Below are 18,538 nucleotides of genomic sequence, written 5' to 3'. Positions count from 1 at the left end.
TCCGAAGCAGCGTCGAGAACTCAAGCGCCTCCCTCTCCGCTATCAGCGTACACTGCGCTAATCACAGACGTCTTTAGGAGCCCGAGTCGAGTCGTCTGCTCATAGAATCAACCCCAAAATAAGGCACGTATTTAACCTTATCGTTTGCAAAACAACGCCACTTTTAAAAGTAATTCACCATTAAAGGCAACAGCTCAGCATGGAAAATCATAAGGTAAAATCACTATAATTTTAAATTATAATCCTTGTCTTTGAAGGCATATTTTGCTACATGGCTAACATAACTAGCATTCTTAATGTAGCAAGATTATTTCACTTTCATTCTGATTGTATCTTGACACATTTGGGATTGTTTTGATTTCGTTTTAAACTAACAACCTGAAATATATAGTGCATTTAACGTTATATCAGTGACTATATTTACGCTGTGTGCTAAAGGCCCACCCCAGGACAAGAGTTTCATACAGCTTGATTGATCAGATCTGACCATTTCAGATTAAATAGTTTCAATTGGGTTTAAATGTAGATTGCTATGACAGAATGAAGTGTTTTGGCATCATAAGTGTCATTTCATATCAAATGGCATAGCTGGTCTCCTTTTCTAACCATATAATTCTATGTTAGAACAGGCTGCTGGGATATATGATGTTGATTTTGGTTGTTGGGATAGGAGGATCATTTTATGTGTTTTTTTCCCACCAAATAGATACTTAACTGCTACATTCCTTATTACTGTATATTGTGTTAAAGGAATCCACCCAAAAAAGAAAATGATGTCAACGTTTAACTTCTTGTACTCTTTCTTCTATGGAACACAAAAATAAAAATTTTGAAGAATGTCTGAACTGCTCTTTAGCAGTTTGCTGAGCAAGTATTGATGCTGACTACCACCCCTGGAGTTGTGAGTTTGAGTCCAGGCTGTGCTGAGTGACTCCAGCCAGATCTCCTAAGCAACCAAATTTGCTAGGGAGGGTAGAGTCACATGGGGTAACCTCCTCGTGGTCGCGATTAGTGGTTCTCGCTCTCAATGGGGCGCGTGGAAAGTTGTGCGAGGATCGCGGAGAGTAGCTTGAGCCTCCACATGCTGTGAGTCTCTGCAGTGTCATGCACAATGAGCCATGTGATAAGATGCGTGGATTGACGTCTCAGAAGTGGAGGCAACTGAGACTTGTCCTCTGCCACCCCACCCGGATTGAGGTGAGTAACCGCATCACCACAAGGACCTACTAAGTAGTGGTAATTGGGCATTCCAAATTGGGAGAAAAGGGGATTTAAAAAATTTACATTCAAATTTAAGATGAATTATTTTGTAGCTCAACATCGCACTTTAAATCTTATTGTATGGAAAAGAGCAGCATTCTTTAATATAACTACTTTGTGTTCCATGGAAGAAAGACATGCAAGACATCCTTTTTTAAGAATATAAGGTTTGTGTTGCAAATGGTTGTATTAAGGCTTACTATTCAAGTGTAGTAATCATACCTTTAGTAGGCTATCTTGCAAATCTCCATGGGTTAGTGCTGGGGTGCACAATATACCAGTGTCCATATATTATTTGCTGATTAAAAAAAAAAACATATTATTCATAAAAAAAAATTCATATGAATTATTGTGCACAATAGTGGAATTACTGATGATATTTTTGCTGATAATTTGTTACATTTTGTTGGCAACAGCAGAGAATCTCTGACTGCTTTGTGCGCAGACAGAGCTCAGATGAACTGGACAGATTGTGGTTAAAATAGGGTTGGCAATTGTCCCGTATTTGCCAGGTCGTCCCATGAGGGATGCCTAATTAGCAAGCAGCTCCAGTTTAAAGGGTTAAAAGTGAAACGGTCATATATACGTATCGGCCATATTGAGCTGTGAATTATCTGTATTGGCCACAATCAGCTGTGAGTTATTGTTATTTTATCTTACATAATGAACAATTAATTACCGGTTATTGTATTGGCCACAATGAGCTGTGAATTATTATCTTATCGGCCATAATGTGCTGTGAATTATCATTATCTTATCAGCCACAATGTGCAGTGAATTATCATTATCTTATCAGCCACAATGTGCAGTGAATTATCATTATCTTATCGGCCACATTGTGCTGTGAATTATCATTATCTTATCAGCCACAATGTGCAGTGAATTATCATTATCTTATCAGCCACAATGTGCAGTGAATTATCATTATCTTATCAGCCACAATGTGCAGTGAATTATCATTATCTTATCAGCCACAATGTGCAGTGAATTATCATTATCTTATCAGCCACAATGTGCAGTGAATTATCATTATCTTATCAGCCACAATGTGCAGTGAATTATCATTATCTTATCGGCCACATTGTGCAGTGAATTGTCATTATCTTATCGGCCACAATGTGCAGTGAATTCTCATTATCTTATCAGCCACAATGTGCAGTGAATTATCATTATCTTATCAGCCACATTTTGCAGTGAATTATCATTATCTTATCAGCCACAATGTGCAGTGAATTATCATTATCTTATCAGCCACAATGTGCAGTGAATTATAATTATCTTATCAGCCACATTTTGCAGTGAATTATCATTATCTTATCGGCCACAATGTGCAGTGAATTATCATTATCTTATCGGCCACATTGTGCAGTGAATTATCATTATCTTATCAGCCACATTGTGCAGTGAATTATCATTATCTTATCGGCCACAATGTGCAGTGAATTATCATTATCTTATCAGCCACAATGTGCAGTGAATTATCATTATCTTATCGGCCACATTGTGCAGTGAATTATCATTATCTTATCGGCCACAATGTGCAGTGAATTATCATTATCTTATCGGCCACATTTTGCAGTGAATTATCATTATCTTATCGGCCACAATGTGCAGTGAATTATCATTATCTTATTGGCCACAATGTGCAGTGAATTATCATTATCTTATCGGCCACATTGTGCAGTGAATTATCATTATCTTATCGGCCACAATGTGCAGTGAATTATCATTATCTTATCGGCCACAATGTGCAGTGAATTATCATTATCTTATCGGCCACAATGTGCTGTGAATTCTCATTATCTTATCGGCCACAATGTGCTGTGAATTCTCATTATCTTATCGGCCACAATGTGCTGTGAATTCTCATTATCTTATCGGCCACAATGTGCAGTGAATTATCATTATCTTATTGGCCACAATGTGCAGTGAATTATCATTATCTTATTGGCCACAATGTGCAGTGAATTATCATTATCTTATCAGCCACATTGTGCAGTGAATTATCATTATCTTATCGGCCACAATGTGCAGTGAATTATCATTATCTTATCGGCCACATTGTGCAGTGAATTATCATTATCTTATCAGCCACAATGTGCAGTGAATTATCATTATCTTATCGGCCACAATGTGCAGTGAATTATCATTATCTTATTGGCCACAATGTGCAGTGAATTATCATTATCTTATCAGCCACATTGTGCTGTGAATTTATCTTATCGGCCACATTTTGCAGTGAATTATCATTATCTTATCGGCCACATTTTGCAGTGAATTATCATTATCTTATCGGCCACAATGTGCAGTGAATTATCATTATCTTATTGGCCACAATGTGCAGTGAATTATCATTATCTTATCGGCCACAATGTGCAGTGAATTATCATTATCTTATCGGCCACAATGTGCAGTGAATTATCATTATCTTATCGGCCACAATGTGCTGTGAATTCTCATTATCTTATCGGCCACATTTTGCAGTGAATTATCATTATCTTATCGGCCACATTTTGCAGTGAATTATCATTATCTTATCGGCCACAATGTGCAGTGAATTATCATTATCTTATCGGCCACATTTTGCAGTGAATTATCATTATCTTATCGGCCACAATGTGCAGTGAATTATCATTATCTTATCGGCCACATTTTGCAGTGAATTATCATTATCTTATCGGCCACAATGTGCAGTGAATTATCATTATCTTATTGGCCACAATGTGCAGTGAATTATCATTATCTTATCGGCCACAATGTGCCGTGAATTATCATTATCTTATCGGCCACAATGTGCAGTGAATTCTCATTATCTTATCGGCCACAATGTGCTGTGAATTCTCATTATCTTATCGGCCACAATGTGCTGTGAATTCTCATTATCTTATCGGCCACAATGTGCTGTGAATTCTCATTATCTTATCGGCCACAATGTGCTGTGAATTCTCATTATCTTATCGGCCACAATGTGCTGTGAATTCTCATTATCTTATCGGCCACAATGTGCTGTGAATTCTCATTGAATTCACAATGAATGGTGAATTATCTTTACCGTATCGGCCACAATGAGCTGTGAAATATTGATTATTGTATCGGACACAGTGAGCTGCGAAATATCGGTTAATGTTTCGGCCACAATGAGCTGCAAATTATCAGTTATCGTATTGTTCACAATGAGCTGTAAATTATTGGTTATTGGTATTGCCACAATGAGCTGTGAATTATTGTTATCTGTATTGCCACAATGAGCTGTGAATTATTGGTTATCGGTATCGGCCACAACGAGCTGTGAATTATTGGTTATCAGTATCGGCCACAATGAGCTGTGAATTATTGGTTATCGGTATTGCCACAATGAGCTGTGAATTATTGGTTATCGGTATCGGCCACAATGAGCTGTGAATTATTGGTTATCGGTATCGGCCACAATGAGCTGTGAATTATTGGTTATCGGTATCGGCCACAACGAGCTGTGAATTATTGGTTATCGGTATCGGCCATAATGAGCTGTGAATTATTGGTTATCGGTATTGTCACAATGAGCTGTGAATTATTGGTTATCGGTATTGTCACAATGAGCTGTGAATTATTGGTTATCGGTATTGTCACAATGAGCTGTGAATTATTGGTTATCGGTATCGGCCACAATGAGCTGTGAATTATTGGTTATCGGTATCGGCCACAATGAGCTGTGAATTATTGGTTATCGGTATCGGCCACAATGAGCTGTGAATTATTGGTTATCGGTATTGTCACAATGAGCTGTGAATTATTGGTTATCGGTATTGTCACAATGAGCTGTGAATTATTGGTTATCGGTATTGCCACAATGAGCTGTGAATGTGAATGTGAGCATGGTTATCGTATCGGTCAAAATTAGCTGTGAATAATGTATTATTTATTTTGACCACAATAAGTGGTGAATTATTGGTATCAGCCCAGAAATTCCATATCAGTGCATTCCCAGTTCAGGCTGACACCGTGGTCTGTGTTCTACTGTCTTTGATTTACTCTTCCTTCATTGGCCTTGTGCTTGTCTCTAAAGTAGTAAGGTCCATCTGACTTGAGGTGTGGGAGCGAGGTTGCTCCCTGATTCCCACCCCTGTGCTCCCCCGCCCTCCTGGACGGCACTGAAATGACCACAGGGGAGTGTTGCCACCTCCCAGGCTCCCTGTGTGATTGCACTGGCAACGCTGCCCTGTCTAAAACTGTGGAGGAAGCAGACAACCGACAGGCCCAGTACGTCACCCAGGTCACGGCCAAGGATGGGCGTCTACTATCAACTGTTATCAAAGCCATTGGCACACAGAGGTAAACCATTTCAAAAGTCTCTGATTGTCTTGTGTCTAGGACGTAGTTTCAAGTTATCAAGAAATTATTCAAGACAGTAAACAGTCAGTGATAAATAACATAGAAAGAAATTGCAAGCAATAGAACAAATAAAAACAATAAAACAAAGATTTAGATAAAAAAGTTTTTAACTCATGTATTTAGGTAAATATTTAGGAATTTTCAAAAAAAGCTGAAATGTAACATAAAACTACTTGTATTACTGACCTTCACTATATTATAATAATACATTCATACTTTTTCAAGCTACTAAAGTTATCCAGCTAAGAGTACGCTTCTCTTATTGGCTGGTGAATTGATCACATGATCTGGGTAATGAAGTTCATGTTAATGGCAAGTTTAGCCATAGTCTAAAGCTAAGGTTGACATCCATCGTCCTTGCCACTAGTCCATGAGATGAAGTTGTTAACTATTTCTTAGTGATCGCCCAATTTGTCGGATCTGCCACGAGGGTCAGGACATGTGCAACAGTGAGGGACTTCTCTCGCCATGTGACTGCACCGGCACGTTGGGCACAGTACACAAAAGCTGCCTGGAGAAGTGGCTGTCATCCTCCAACACCAGCTACTGTGAGCTGTGCCACACAGAGTTTACCATAGAGCGCCGGCCCCGACCCCTCACAGAGGTAACAAAGGTCAATGCCTTTAGCCTCATCTGCATAGTTAAGCCTTCCTTTACTCCTTTATATGTGCCTGCGAGTGCATTTTTATGAGTATGGTACTGCATAAGCTTCTTTTATGAACTATACTGTATGTTGTATCATTCTTTTGACTTGTGATTATTCAGTGTTTCCTGTTGCTGAGCAACTTTTAGAGAGAACAGTTTTTTATATAACTTTTTGGGGGGCCTGGTAGCTCAGTGGTAAAAGACGCTGGCTACCACCCCTGGAGTTCACTAGTTAGAATCCCAGGGTGTGCTGAGTGACTCAAGCCAGGTCTCCTAAGCAACCATATTGGCCCGGTTGCTAGGGAGGGTAGAGTCCCATGGGATAACCTCCTCGTGGTTGCTTTAATGTGGATTTTCGGTGGGGCAAGTGGTGAGTTGAGCGTGGATGGCGCAGTGGAGCCTCCACACCCGCTATGTCTCTGTGGCAACTCGCTCAACAAGCCACGTGATAAGATGCGTGGGTTGGCGGTCTCAGACGCGGAGGCAACTGTGATTTGTCCTCCACCACCCGGATTGAGGCAATTCACTATGAGACCACGAGGACTTAAAAGCACAATGGGGAATTCGGCATTTCAAATTGGGAGGAAAAGGAAGAAAAAAAAGTTGATTTGTACAAAAAAGTAGAATTGTTGCATGATTCTATAATATCAGAGATTTTGTTATATTCATGCTAAAAATAAACAGTATATTGTAGTGATAGAACGCTATATCAGATAGCCCAATTAATTGTTTGATATTTTGGCGAAAACTTATCATTTGTAGTTAAATTTGAATGAATATTTAAAAATAAATGTGTAATTTAAATCCCAAAATTTTAAAACATCAGTTTAGTGTAATTCTTCTAACCCAGTATTTAAAAAAAATAAAAAATGAACCATTATCCATTTTAGCTGATGTACATTTGAAAGTTTTGATGTCACAGTTCAGATTTATAAAGTCAACCATCATTTCGTATTTTCGACCATAATGTAGAAATAATTATTGTTGGTACTGGCCAAAACGGCTATTTCAGTGCAGGCTTAATTATCACTAAATCATGCCCCATCTCTCTATAGTGGCTCAGGGATCCAGGCCCCCGGAACGAGAAGCGCACCCTCTTTTGTGATATGGTGTGCTTTCTGTTTATAACACCCCTGGCGGCCATCTCGGGCTGGCTGTGTTTGCGGGGTGCACAGGACCACCTGCACTTCAACAGTCGTCTTGAGGCAGTCGGCCTCATTGCTCTGACCATCGCACTCTTCACCATCTACGTCCTCTGGACTCTGGTACTGTACTACAAACCATTAAAACCTGAACTGACAATTTATTTTTCCAAAAGGAAATACATAAATGGGTTTTGCGTGAATCTCACAAAGCCTGTCAAGAACATGTCTGGGTTATACTTTAACCAAAAAAATAAAATAATGTTTTTTTTTTTAAAAATTTATTCCAAACTCAAATCAACACAAACAGCACATGAAAACACGGAATCAACTTTCATCAAAAAATGCCCCCACCCAACACACATCCCAGTGGTCATACACCGAATAATAACAGACACACATACTGCTTGTATTGAACTGCTTGACAGTCCAAAGAAAATACTCACTGACATAAAAAACAAATAAAAAAAAACAAATTGCACAACAAAAAAGAAAAAGGGTTCCACACATCAGTCACACACCAATTAAACTGTCCTTCTCTACTGTTCCTCCCTGGCAACCCTCTTAGAAGGCCAAAAAAGTGCCCCACTTCTTGTCAAAGGCACCCAAGCTGCCCAGTCGTCTAAGCGACATCTTTTCGAAGGCCGCCACTCTGCCCAATTCGGTGCACCACTCATGAAATGAGGGCGCACCAGCCGACTTCCATCCCCCAAGGACCACTTTCCTGCCAATCATCACACTGGTAAGGACCCAGTTTTAATGTGTGTATTCCCTACGTTAACCCCCACCAAATCACCCAAAATACAAAGTCTGGAGCAGAATGAAATCTGAGTGCTCAGGATCTCACAGACATAACTCTGAACCCTCAACCAAAACACTTGAATTTTAGTACAATAACAAAAAATGTGGGCTGTGTCCCCATCCTCAGATTGGCCTCACCAACAGGTGGACCAAGCCTATGCAATCTAGAGGGAGTCTAATAAAAACGATGCAGAATCTTAAATTGGATGAGGCTCATCCTTGCATCCCTAGACATAGACTTGACATTTAAAAAAATCCTACCCCATTCTTCATCCTCCAGTACTCAAACTCAAGTCTCTCACCCATAACCTCTTAAGAGATGTCAAAACCCCGTCCCCTAGACTCTTAATTAGCCAGGAATAGTACGCTGTGACCCTTTCCGGAAGCCGCTAGTACCATCTCAAGAGTGTCTGCAGCTTAAGGGGGCTGCGTAACTACACTCAAAGGTGGTACAAAGTAGATGGTGCAGCTGTAAGTACCTGAAGAATTGAGATCTGGAAATATTTTCAAAGGATCTCAATGCTCCATTTTCATACAGGTCACCCATCGTAGCAACTCCCTTCTCAATCCATTCTGTCCAGCAAAAAGGGGACTTATTAATGCACAATTTAGGGTTTAACCAAATACTTCTGGAAACGTTCAGGTAAATGTCCGAATTGAGCACGTGGGAAACTTTTATCCACACTAACTGCATGTGTGAGATAACTGGATGTGTCTTTACTTCTCCGGGCAGCTTGGTAGAAAGACATTGCAATGGCAATATAGGGCAAGGACCTCCTGTTCAATAAAGAGCCAGGGAGGAGCTCTTTCAGGGAGAAGTGACCAATGCGCCAAATGTCTGAGACCAAAAGCATTATAGTAAAACAAAATCTTGGGGAGACCTAACCCACCTTTGTCAACTGGCCTGTGTAACTTGTTAAAATTAATCTGATGATGTTTACCATTCCAGATAAAGGATTTATCAATACTATCAAATTGTTTAAAATAAAAGAGGGGAACTTCAATGGGGAGATTGTAGGTAGTTGAATTTTGGAATACAAATTATTTTAATAAGATTAACCTTCCCAATCACAGATAAATGTAATGAAGCCCACCTGCCCACATCGCTCAAAAACCTTTTTATTAAGGTGCCAAAATTAACTAACTAAATCACACAAATTTGCTGGGAATAAAATGCCCTAATAGGGTTTAATACCCTGTTTGGGCCACTGAAAGACACCTGACTGAAAACTGTTACTGGGCAGTCCGTTGTCAGAGCCAACACTATGGATTTAGTCCAATTAACTCTGTATCCCCAAAATTTTGAAAAGGAATTGTTAATTCTGTGGAGGCAAGGCTTAGGTCTTTAGGGTCTACGTAGAGCTTATGTGCCACACCTCCGACCATCACCCCTGGAAAATCATTCTCCTTTCTTATCGAGGTTGCTAATATTTCCATGGCAAGACAGAACAATAGTGGGCAAGAGGGCAACTCTGCCGGGTGCCCCTATTCAGAGTAAAATAATCTGAAATTAATCCATTTGTTTGTACCACCACTAGAGGGTGTTAAAATAACTTAATCCATCCAATAAAAGTATTTCTGAGCCCATATATTTCCAAAATCTTAAAAAGATAATCCCATTCTACCATATCAAAAGCCCTCTCGATGTCAAGTGAGATGGCAGCGACCGGAGTCTGATCATTTGCCACTGACCACATAATATTGATGAGAAGCCTGATGTTGGCAGAAGAGCTACGGCCCTGAATAAACCCCACCTGATCTATATATATATATATATATATATATATATATATATATATATATATATATATATATATATATATATAAAGAGATGTCATAACTTAATCGGTTAGCCAGAATTTTTGAGAATTTTTACATCTAGCTTGATCAGGGAAATTGGACGGTAACTCTTACACTCGATTGGATCTTTGTCCTTTTTAAGAATCAGACTGATCCGGGCTTGTGTCATGTTTGGAGGAAGCTTTAAATTCTTTAATGATTCAGTATAAACTTCTAACAAAAGTGGAGCCAATTCTGTAGCATAAGATCTAAAAAAATTAAATAATATTTGGGAACCTGCGCATGCGGTTTAATATTTTCTAGTCAATTTATTTCACCTACCAATCATATGAGAGGAACGCAGCTCTAACTAACGTTACAAGCCTATCAGAAGCAGAGAAGGGCGCGTCCTGGCAACACAGTATGATTGACACCCATACGTCAATCTCACGTTAGTGTTGTCGGTGAAATGGAGCGCAAGTTTATGAAGCCTGGGGATGATGTCCCAGCAATAGATAAAGGACTCAAAAATAAATGGCGCTGGGCGTGGATTGAAGAAAGTAGAGATGGCGAGCCTTTTGGCAGTTGGTGCCAGAAACTGAGAGAGCCCGATTTGCTCGAGGAAGCTACTGTATGCCAGCAGCGGTAAGAAAGTGCTTGCTCGTCATGATTTAGACTCCGGTCATAGAGCCGCTGCCCGTGCACTCAAACTTACCACGACGTTGCCGGAGCAACTGTTACAGCTGACACACCGTTGTCTATGACTGACCGTGTCTGCGATTTAAAAATACGTGCAGAACATGATTTGTCATTCAGAATTTCGCTGCCACTGGTCACCCTGTGTAGAAAACTAGCAGAAGACAAAAAAGCGTTAACTAGCCTGTCGGTTTCAAATCAACATGCGAGTTACATGAACACTCCATCTTCTGGTCCAAATGTCTTAAAAAGAACGAGTTTGCAGGACTTTGCTTACAACCCGGAAAAAAAGAAAAAATAAGTGATAATGGCCTTGATTTTCACTTCTAATCTTCACTAAAGGACTTCTAAAGTCCTTTAGCACTTTGAGCACTTGTTATTTAAGCACTTTAAGCACTTGTTATTGTTCAGAAGAAAACACTTTATTTGACAGTACTTTTAAATAAATGGTGCAAAGCATAATCATTGAAGAGAAGTGAATCTGTCCGTCTCAGTTTACCAGTTTTTAAGCACTTTAAGCTCTTGTTACTGTATTTTTGTTATTATCAATTTTTTTTCACTTTAACCCCTGGGGAACTTCAGTGTAAAAGAGATCTTCCTTTAATGCAAAAGTTTCTTGAAGTGTCACTCCACAAAACAAACTCCAGCCGCTAGGCGGAACCAACACAAAAAGAAACAAAAATGGTGCCCAGCGTCATCACACAGCCAAGAGTGAGTACAGTGAGTCAATCCACTCACATGAGAAACACTAAATGGCTTACTTATGAAGGACAGTGCTTGCTTGGGGCATAAAAATTATTTTCGGCCATCCTTGGTCATACTCCGTTTGGCCTGGAACATCAGTGCAAAAGCAATCTTTCGTTGACGTAAAAGTCTCTTGCATACCTTGAATCCATCAGATTTCTCTCTTGTCGAATTCGCAAAAGTCTGCAAACAAGAAAATGTTGCGATTCTTCCAAGAAAGTTTTCCTTTGCTCCTCACCTCGAGTAACACACAATCTTTATCTGATGATCTCAGGAATTTGGCCAGGATTGATCAAGGCCTGTCTCCCACAGCAGATCTGTGAGCCAGGACTCTGAGCTCGCTCGATTTCCAGCTTATGGCCTGTTATGACGAGCAGACTCGGGAAGAGCTCGTCTAGGAATTTCACCATATCTCTGCCCTCCACATGCACAGGAATTCAAGGATGTGTTCCAGATCAACTAATTATCAAATAATTCCCTCTCCGATGACTCCAGATAATCGATCTGCTTCTCAACATCTGCCACTCTTGTTACCAACTCAGAAAATTGTTGTTTCCATCGCCATAATTGATCAACGTATTACAGAGAGATCTTCTAAATCAGCAACAACTTTCTTCAGTTCCTGGTCCGCAGGCCCTTCAGAGGTTTCAGCTTGAGTATGTAAGTGCCTTTTAATATCTCCAGTGCCTGAGGAATTAGAATTTCTTGACATATTGACTTCAAAGAGCAAATATGTAGCAGGGTGTATCAAATCTCACTGGATTATAACTAAAAAATAACTAAAAACTAGCAAAGTGTGCAGAGCTCGTCGCCTACACGTCCACTCCTTGCATGGCATCACGCGACTTATCAAATCAAAAATTGTATTATAATTTGCATAAAGAAAATTAAAGTCTATTTTAGGAGCATTAAGTCTTTTTGCATGATATTATTCACATGACAATTAAGCAACTACCCCATTACAAAAAACAATTCTTATTACTTAAATGCAACAAAAATAAAACTGATACGAACTTGCTTACAAGATCTAAGCATTCTAGGAGGCAAATATGGGTGCAGAAGAGTCAATTGGGCAAAATCCCAGAGGGACTGTTTATTTTTCCCAATTTCAAATGCCCGATTCCCATTGTGCTCACAAGTCCTTGTATTGACCCCTCAATCTGGGTGTCAAATTTTAAGAATTTCAAACAAACTAAAACATCTGGATGCATTATGGTAGTGAAAATTGGGGGAACTTTTTTGATTTAGATGTGAAATATGTTATGGACATGATCTTAGAAGGGCTGCACAATTAATGGAAAAATTATTTACAATTACAGCTGTCGCAATTATATATAATTGTAAAAAGTGTCAATTACAGCATTGCATTTAGGTGTACTCCCATTGCGCCAAAATTTTCTATTGACAACATGTTTTTGGCCAGTTGTTTGCATGAATGCAGAGGCAAATCTTATGCGTTTAAATGAGTCTAAAGGCATATCAGTATTGCTCACAGTCTAAATTATACTGTATACATTTTGTTTCAAAATTTGAATGACACTTTTAGTTTTTCTTGCAAACAAAAAATCAAAGCAATTCATGAACACCGTTTTCAAGTTGTTTTGATGCATAGCCTACATAAAGAACATGGCATACAACTGCCCCACAGAAAATAAGTATTTTACTGTAAATTCTATAATCAAAATGAATAATTGCAGTGACAATATCAAAGGAAATAATCAGTAATTATGTTTTTCTTCATAATCGTGCAGCCCTTGTTCTTAGTGAGATTCACACTTTAAATCCCTAGAAGCTGGTCTTTAAACCAAATGTGTAAAATTTTGGTCTTCTTTTACAGGTCTCATTCCGCTACCATTGTCAGTTGTACTCCGAGTGGAGACGAACCAATCAGAAAGTCCGCTTGCTCATTCCTGACACCAAGGGTGCACACTCTACCCAGCATTCCTTGCTCTCCACCAAGCTGCTGAAAAAGACAGCAGATGAGACCATAGTATGAGAGATGTGTAGTGGGGAGAAGGGGCCCGATCGTGGTGATATTAACGTGCTACAGGTTACTGATGCAGCATCTTCAGCTAGAACCGTGGCACTTGTGGATGCATTCTTTTCTATGTAATCCTTTTTATCTAAATATGTGAGCACTTCATTTAGTTTTTCACCAGTCTGTTTAAAGTTTTTTTGATCCTTTTATAATAAGTGTGTTGTTTTAAGAAACCGTAATTTATTTTGGGGCTTAAACAGCCATGCTGAGGCCCCTTACCATTCAGTATGCATTGTATTTGAAACAATCGGAACTATAACTTATTTGTATAGACGATTCCATTGAGCACAGCAGTGAGGGATTATGAATCAAGCACGAATGGCTGCTGAAGCTTAATACCAAAACTTTCTTTAATTTTCAATGTATTGTTTTTCTACTCATCTACCTTCAAGTACTTGCCATCTTAACCTGACAAAGAATTGGTCCGAACCGATTCTTGGTGAACTTCAACCCTTGCGGCTCCTATTTAGTCAGGATGTAAATGTATAAATATATACACACTATGTGAACATGTAAGCTCAAAGCTTTGATGGACTTGGTTATTACAGAACCACAGGGCTCTTTGCGCTCTGTGAGGTGGACGTCCATTTAGGGCTCAGGCAATGAAAGTGGAGGCTGATTATTTCTGCAGTAGTGAACCAGGCGTTCAAGCTCGCCCTTTTGAACATGCCAATCTGGAGTGAGAAACGTAGGCAGTATACAAAAAAAGAGTGCAATAACACACTGCCCATCTCACTTTTGCGCGATTCCGCTGTAAATGCACATGTTTTAATGCATGTCTGTTTCTATTTCAAAAGTCTCATCAAATTGGTGACCGTTCAGTGCGAAGTTCGTTTGGGGTTTTAGTACAGATCTAGGGCTGTTTTTTCAGTCTGATGTTATGAAAATTATGTGCCTATGGTGACATTTTTGCTAAATTATATTATGTAGTTTCTTGCACATATTGCGGCAGTTCCGAGCAGTAATGTTCACTGTGTGGCACTAAAAGCAAGTTAAATGCTCTCCCAAACAGATGAGTTTTAAATCAACAAAGCCAAACTTCTTACCCTAAACCTTAAAACTAAACCTAACTGATAGTTTCTTTCAAGACCATGGTCCTTTGCATCATAAGTGGAAGATAGAATGCTCTATCAAATGAGCTACCGTATAATTTAATAGCGCTAGAGCAAGCTTCTAAATTTTGTTGGTTATGTAATGCAAATGTTGAAATGTATTGTCTTACAAGTCATTCACTACAGTGACTATAATAACTGACAATCTCATGTTTTACTTGTGATTTGTGTTAAAAATAATAAAAGTAATTGTTGCTGTAGTGCCTTTAGTGTTCATTTCACCTGGAAATTGCTGCAATATGTACGAGCCACGTAAAATTAATGTATCAAAACTTAAGTATAGTAACGTGATTCTATGAGACTAGGTTGCGTTTGTCTAAAACCAGCGGTCTCCAAACAATGCAAAACACCATGCAATTGTCCTGAAGTTGTAGCACTTTGACAACGTAGCCTAGATGTGAGCTGATCAAATGTAGACACGTGTACGCTTTTGGGATCCAAATATGTGTCATCCATGTATGTTGTGTTGAGTTGACGTAAGTGCAGATATAAACAGACCTCTACAAGTTCATTGTTCTGAATCACTTTCAAATTGCTCTAAAATCTTTTTCTTTTCTTTTTATTTGTGAGTGTGTAAAGTTGAATGTGAATGTGTGTGTGTGTTTATAGTAAGCTCTGTTTTTTTTGGTGCCATTTTTAATTTGGTTTCAGCAGTATCAAATGGTAAAAATGTAGGGATTTTTGTAGCAGTTTACCTTGTGAACGATTTCATGCAGCTTAATGTGAGGTCAAGCCACTGAGGAAGAAGTCATTGTGTGAAGCTACACTTCAGTGCCAGACCTGTAATGAATCACTCATCCATTAATTACACTACAAGCAAAGGCATCTTTTAGCTGTGTCAGTTCAGTGCGAGAACATGTAAAACACCACCAACCATAAGAGCTTTTCATTTCCTTCTATTCAAAGTACTATCTGAAAGCACATCTTAAATGAATAGTTTACCTCAAAATGAAAGTTCTCTCATTTACTCACCTGCAATATCGTTCCAAATCCATATGATTAGCTTATTCTGGGCATCACAAAATAAGGTTTTTTGAAGTATCCCCAAGCTGCTTTTCAATAGAGATTGGGAATGGAGACAGATGCTTATGAGCTGCAAAAATGACAAAAAGGCACCATTAAAGTAGGTCATGTGACTAATTCAAAGTCTTTGGAAGCTATTCAATAGCCTTTCTATGTTGTTATTTACTGAAAACTTTGCCCTTCGCCATTGTTCTCAAATTTCATTTACAGTCTCAGTCTTCCGCTCTGTATTTGGTGGAGGAAAGCGCTGTTCTGGGGTGGATGAAAGGTGTAAACATAGTGAAATCAATGTGTTTTTAAACAAAAATGTATTCGTGTGGACGCGATCTTAGGACACGTCCACACTTATTTGATTTTGTTAGAAAACTCAGTTTTCAGTTTCCTAACATCGATTTCCAAAATATGCGGAATTGGAGAGCGTTTTCAAAAACGCTCCATTTTTCAGTGGAGAAAAACAATTTTAGTGTAAATGTAGTAAAATCAATACGTTTTCAAACAAAAATGTATTAGTTTGTCTTGACATGGCTGGTTTTAAAAAATGCGCGGGAAAGGTGAAGGTCGGGATTTTCGATGAGAAACAACCAAAGGAAAAAATAATTTACTACAAATCACTAATTACTTCTCTAAAAAAAAAATATCGGATTACTGATTAAATTCTCAAATTCAAAACGTTTATATTTCCTCGATCATTGTCACACACCCTTTATAGAAATGCAATCAGAATATATGAACATATGAGTTGAAAGATGTCTAACCAAAGTAATCACCTTTATTGATAGTTAGTAACTGTAATCTGATTACAAGAATTTTAAATGTAATTCCTTACACCACGTTTTGACTAAAAAAATTTGTTTATAGTAACTAATTACTTCGTAATCAGATTCAACCCAACAATGACAACCGCTTATGTTTCAGTCTTTTCCTCACACGAAAAGCATTTTAGTACTTTTTGGAGCTTGACTGCTCTTGATCACTATGCTTTCCTTGTATGGAAAAAGCAGCTCTTCAAAAAATCTTATATTGTTTTCAGTGGAAGAAAGAAAATCATACAGGTCTGGAACAACATAACACAATACAAATTTTGACTATAGCTTGTACACCTAGAGCAAAGTAAAATCTTTGGGAATGGCTCTTAGGTATATGCAGTATCACTCCTAACGTGGACTTCCTAGCATGGCTTGTATGCACTTAATTTGGAAGATGTTGGTGCAGAAGGTCTAAACTATTGGGAGGAATATTAAGAATGCTCTCCATTAAATCCCAAAAAAACACTTTCATTGTAAATTCTGAGTCTCCATTGTAAATGTGTAGATAAACTGATGTCTCTGTTCTTAAGAAGTGTTGTGTGCTGTAGGTCCAGGGTTCTTTTAGCAGGACCATGAATACTTGGATTATTTACTGAATGGACACAACTGATTGGTTTTTACCTAGATGCTTGTTGTCCATTCAGGTGGAGCAGTTAAAGGGGTAGTTCACCCAAAAATTTAAATGTAATGCCTAACATCTGCTTTTGTGCTCCACAGAGAGATGTCTTATGGGTTTGGAACACTATGAGGTGAAAATAATGACCAGAAGTTTCATTTTTGGGTGAACTATCCCTCAATATTATGTATTGTGCTGATAAAGATCAGTGCCACAAGCAAGTGAGTTTGAAACCACAAAAAGGTCCTGCTGTAGTTGGAGTTCAAATATGCAAAGGTTTCCCTGTCAAATGTATCAACCGCCCATCTCACATGAGCTCATTTGGCTTCGAGAATGAGAGAAATTCCTCCAGAGGGAAAAAAGTATGTTTTCCCCTCTAAATGGATTCTCTTCAAGGACTAAATTCTTTTGTATGGAGAATAATTGTGCAATAGATATACAAAATATGATGGCATTAATTGTTATTTTATTTTGATATTTGGTAAGGGTTTGGGGGACAATACCTTCATCTTCTTGACCATCATTGTCTGTTCCATTGCTCAGTATATTTGAGAGGAAAGTACGCTTTTATGCTGATCTGTCCCACCATTTGTAACCTGAATACTAACTGGATGTTTAACTAGTGGTTAGTGAAAGGCAATGTGAAATGTTCACTGCTATTTTAAGGAATGCTGTCTCTTATTGTGCTTCCACCTTGCTACACTTTTGAGTCATTTGGTCATTTTGCAAAGTAGGGTAATACATCAAGAGTGCAATTTCAAAAATATTACAATGCAATTTGTATCTATAACCTTAATACATGTATGATAAAAACAGACATAGATGCTGTTGCATATGAAGGAACTTAAGGACAATAGGAGGAGTGGGACAATGTTGAGCTTGTATTTATTTTTTGGTCAACTTGCAGCCAATGAGCTGGCGACAATATGCAAGCTCAAATAATGTTTTCAGTAGAACCGAGCCTAGCATTTCCTCAAATGCATGCTTTCTTTTATTTAACTACAATGGCACTTCCACAAATGTATGATGGAAGAACATTTTTGAGGGGGTTTTAACATTTTGTTGCAATTTTAAAAATGTTTATATTTGAAAGGATTCTTTTTGTCTGGAACTTAATTGTAAACTTGTACACATAGCGTGTTTGTTGAAATCTCTAATTTGGCCAATGTGTTTTTAATGTATTCATTTTGCTTTTCATTTATTCATCGATCACAGGACTTAAAGACTTTTGAGACACTACAATGTTTGTTGTTCAGTGGCTAAGAGAAAGATGTTAGTTATGTCAACAAAATTGTTGGTGCTTGAAATCAGCCAAGAAAAGTGTGCAAAGCAAATTAAAATTGATGCTCTGGTTCTGCCAACCGCTCTTGTTGTTTAACATGTGTTTGAAAGATTTCTGAAGATTTAATTTTTTTTTTTATTTAATGCTAGTTTTTTTTGTAATAAGCCATTTTTATGAGCTAAAGCTTTTCATTTTACAATTACACTCACTGAGCACTTTATAG

At 38.4% G+C, this 18,538-nt stretch overlaps 1 protein-coding gene across 3 annotated transcripts; it reads left to right on the top strand.

The window, feature by feature from the left end:
• The first annotated feature begins 70 nt into the window (after positions 1-70).
• On the top strand, positions 71-18,390 carry LOC127641376 (E3 ubiquitin-protein ligase MARCHF2-like). 3 transcript variants are annotated; one of them, XM_052124353.1, is made up of 5 exons: positions 71-214; positions 5,309-5,571; positions 6,031-6,244; positions 7,332-7,541; positions 13,276-18,390. In XM_052124353.1, exons 2-5 carry the CDS (start codon positions 5,396-5,398, stop codon positions 13,432-13,434), a joined length of 759 nt encoding a protein of 252 aa, XP_051980313.1. In that variant the 5' UTR covers positions 71-214; positions 5,309-5,395; the 3' UTR covers positions 13,435-18,390. The 3 variants fall into 3 exon arrangements, with proteins under 3 accessions (XP_051980313.1, XP_051980314.1, XP_051980312.1); XM_052124354.1 differs by having other exon boundaries at positions 5,306-5,571; positions 6,031-6,235; XM_052124352.1 differs by having other exon boundaries at positions 5,306-5,571.
• The last annotated feature ends 148 nt before the right edge of the window (positions 18,391-18,538 follow it).

This window comes from Xyrauchen texanus, chromosome 50 (genome assembly GCF_025860055.1).
Source record: "Xyrauchen texanus isolate HMW12.3.18 chromosome 50, RBS_HiC_50CHRs, whole genome shotgun sequence".
NCBI lineage: Eukaryota > Metazoa > Chordata > Actinopteri > Cypriniformes > Catostomidae > Xyrauchen > Xyrauchen texanus.
Note: the sequence above shows the minus strand (reverse complement) of the source record. Positions and strands in the feature narration are given on the sequence as shown.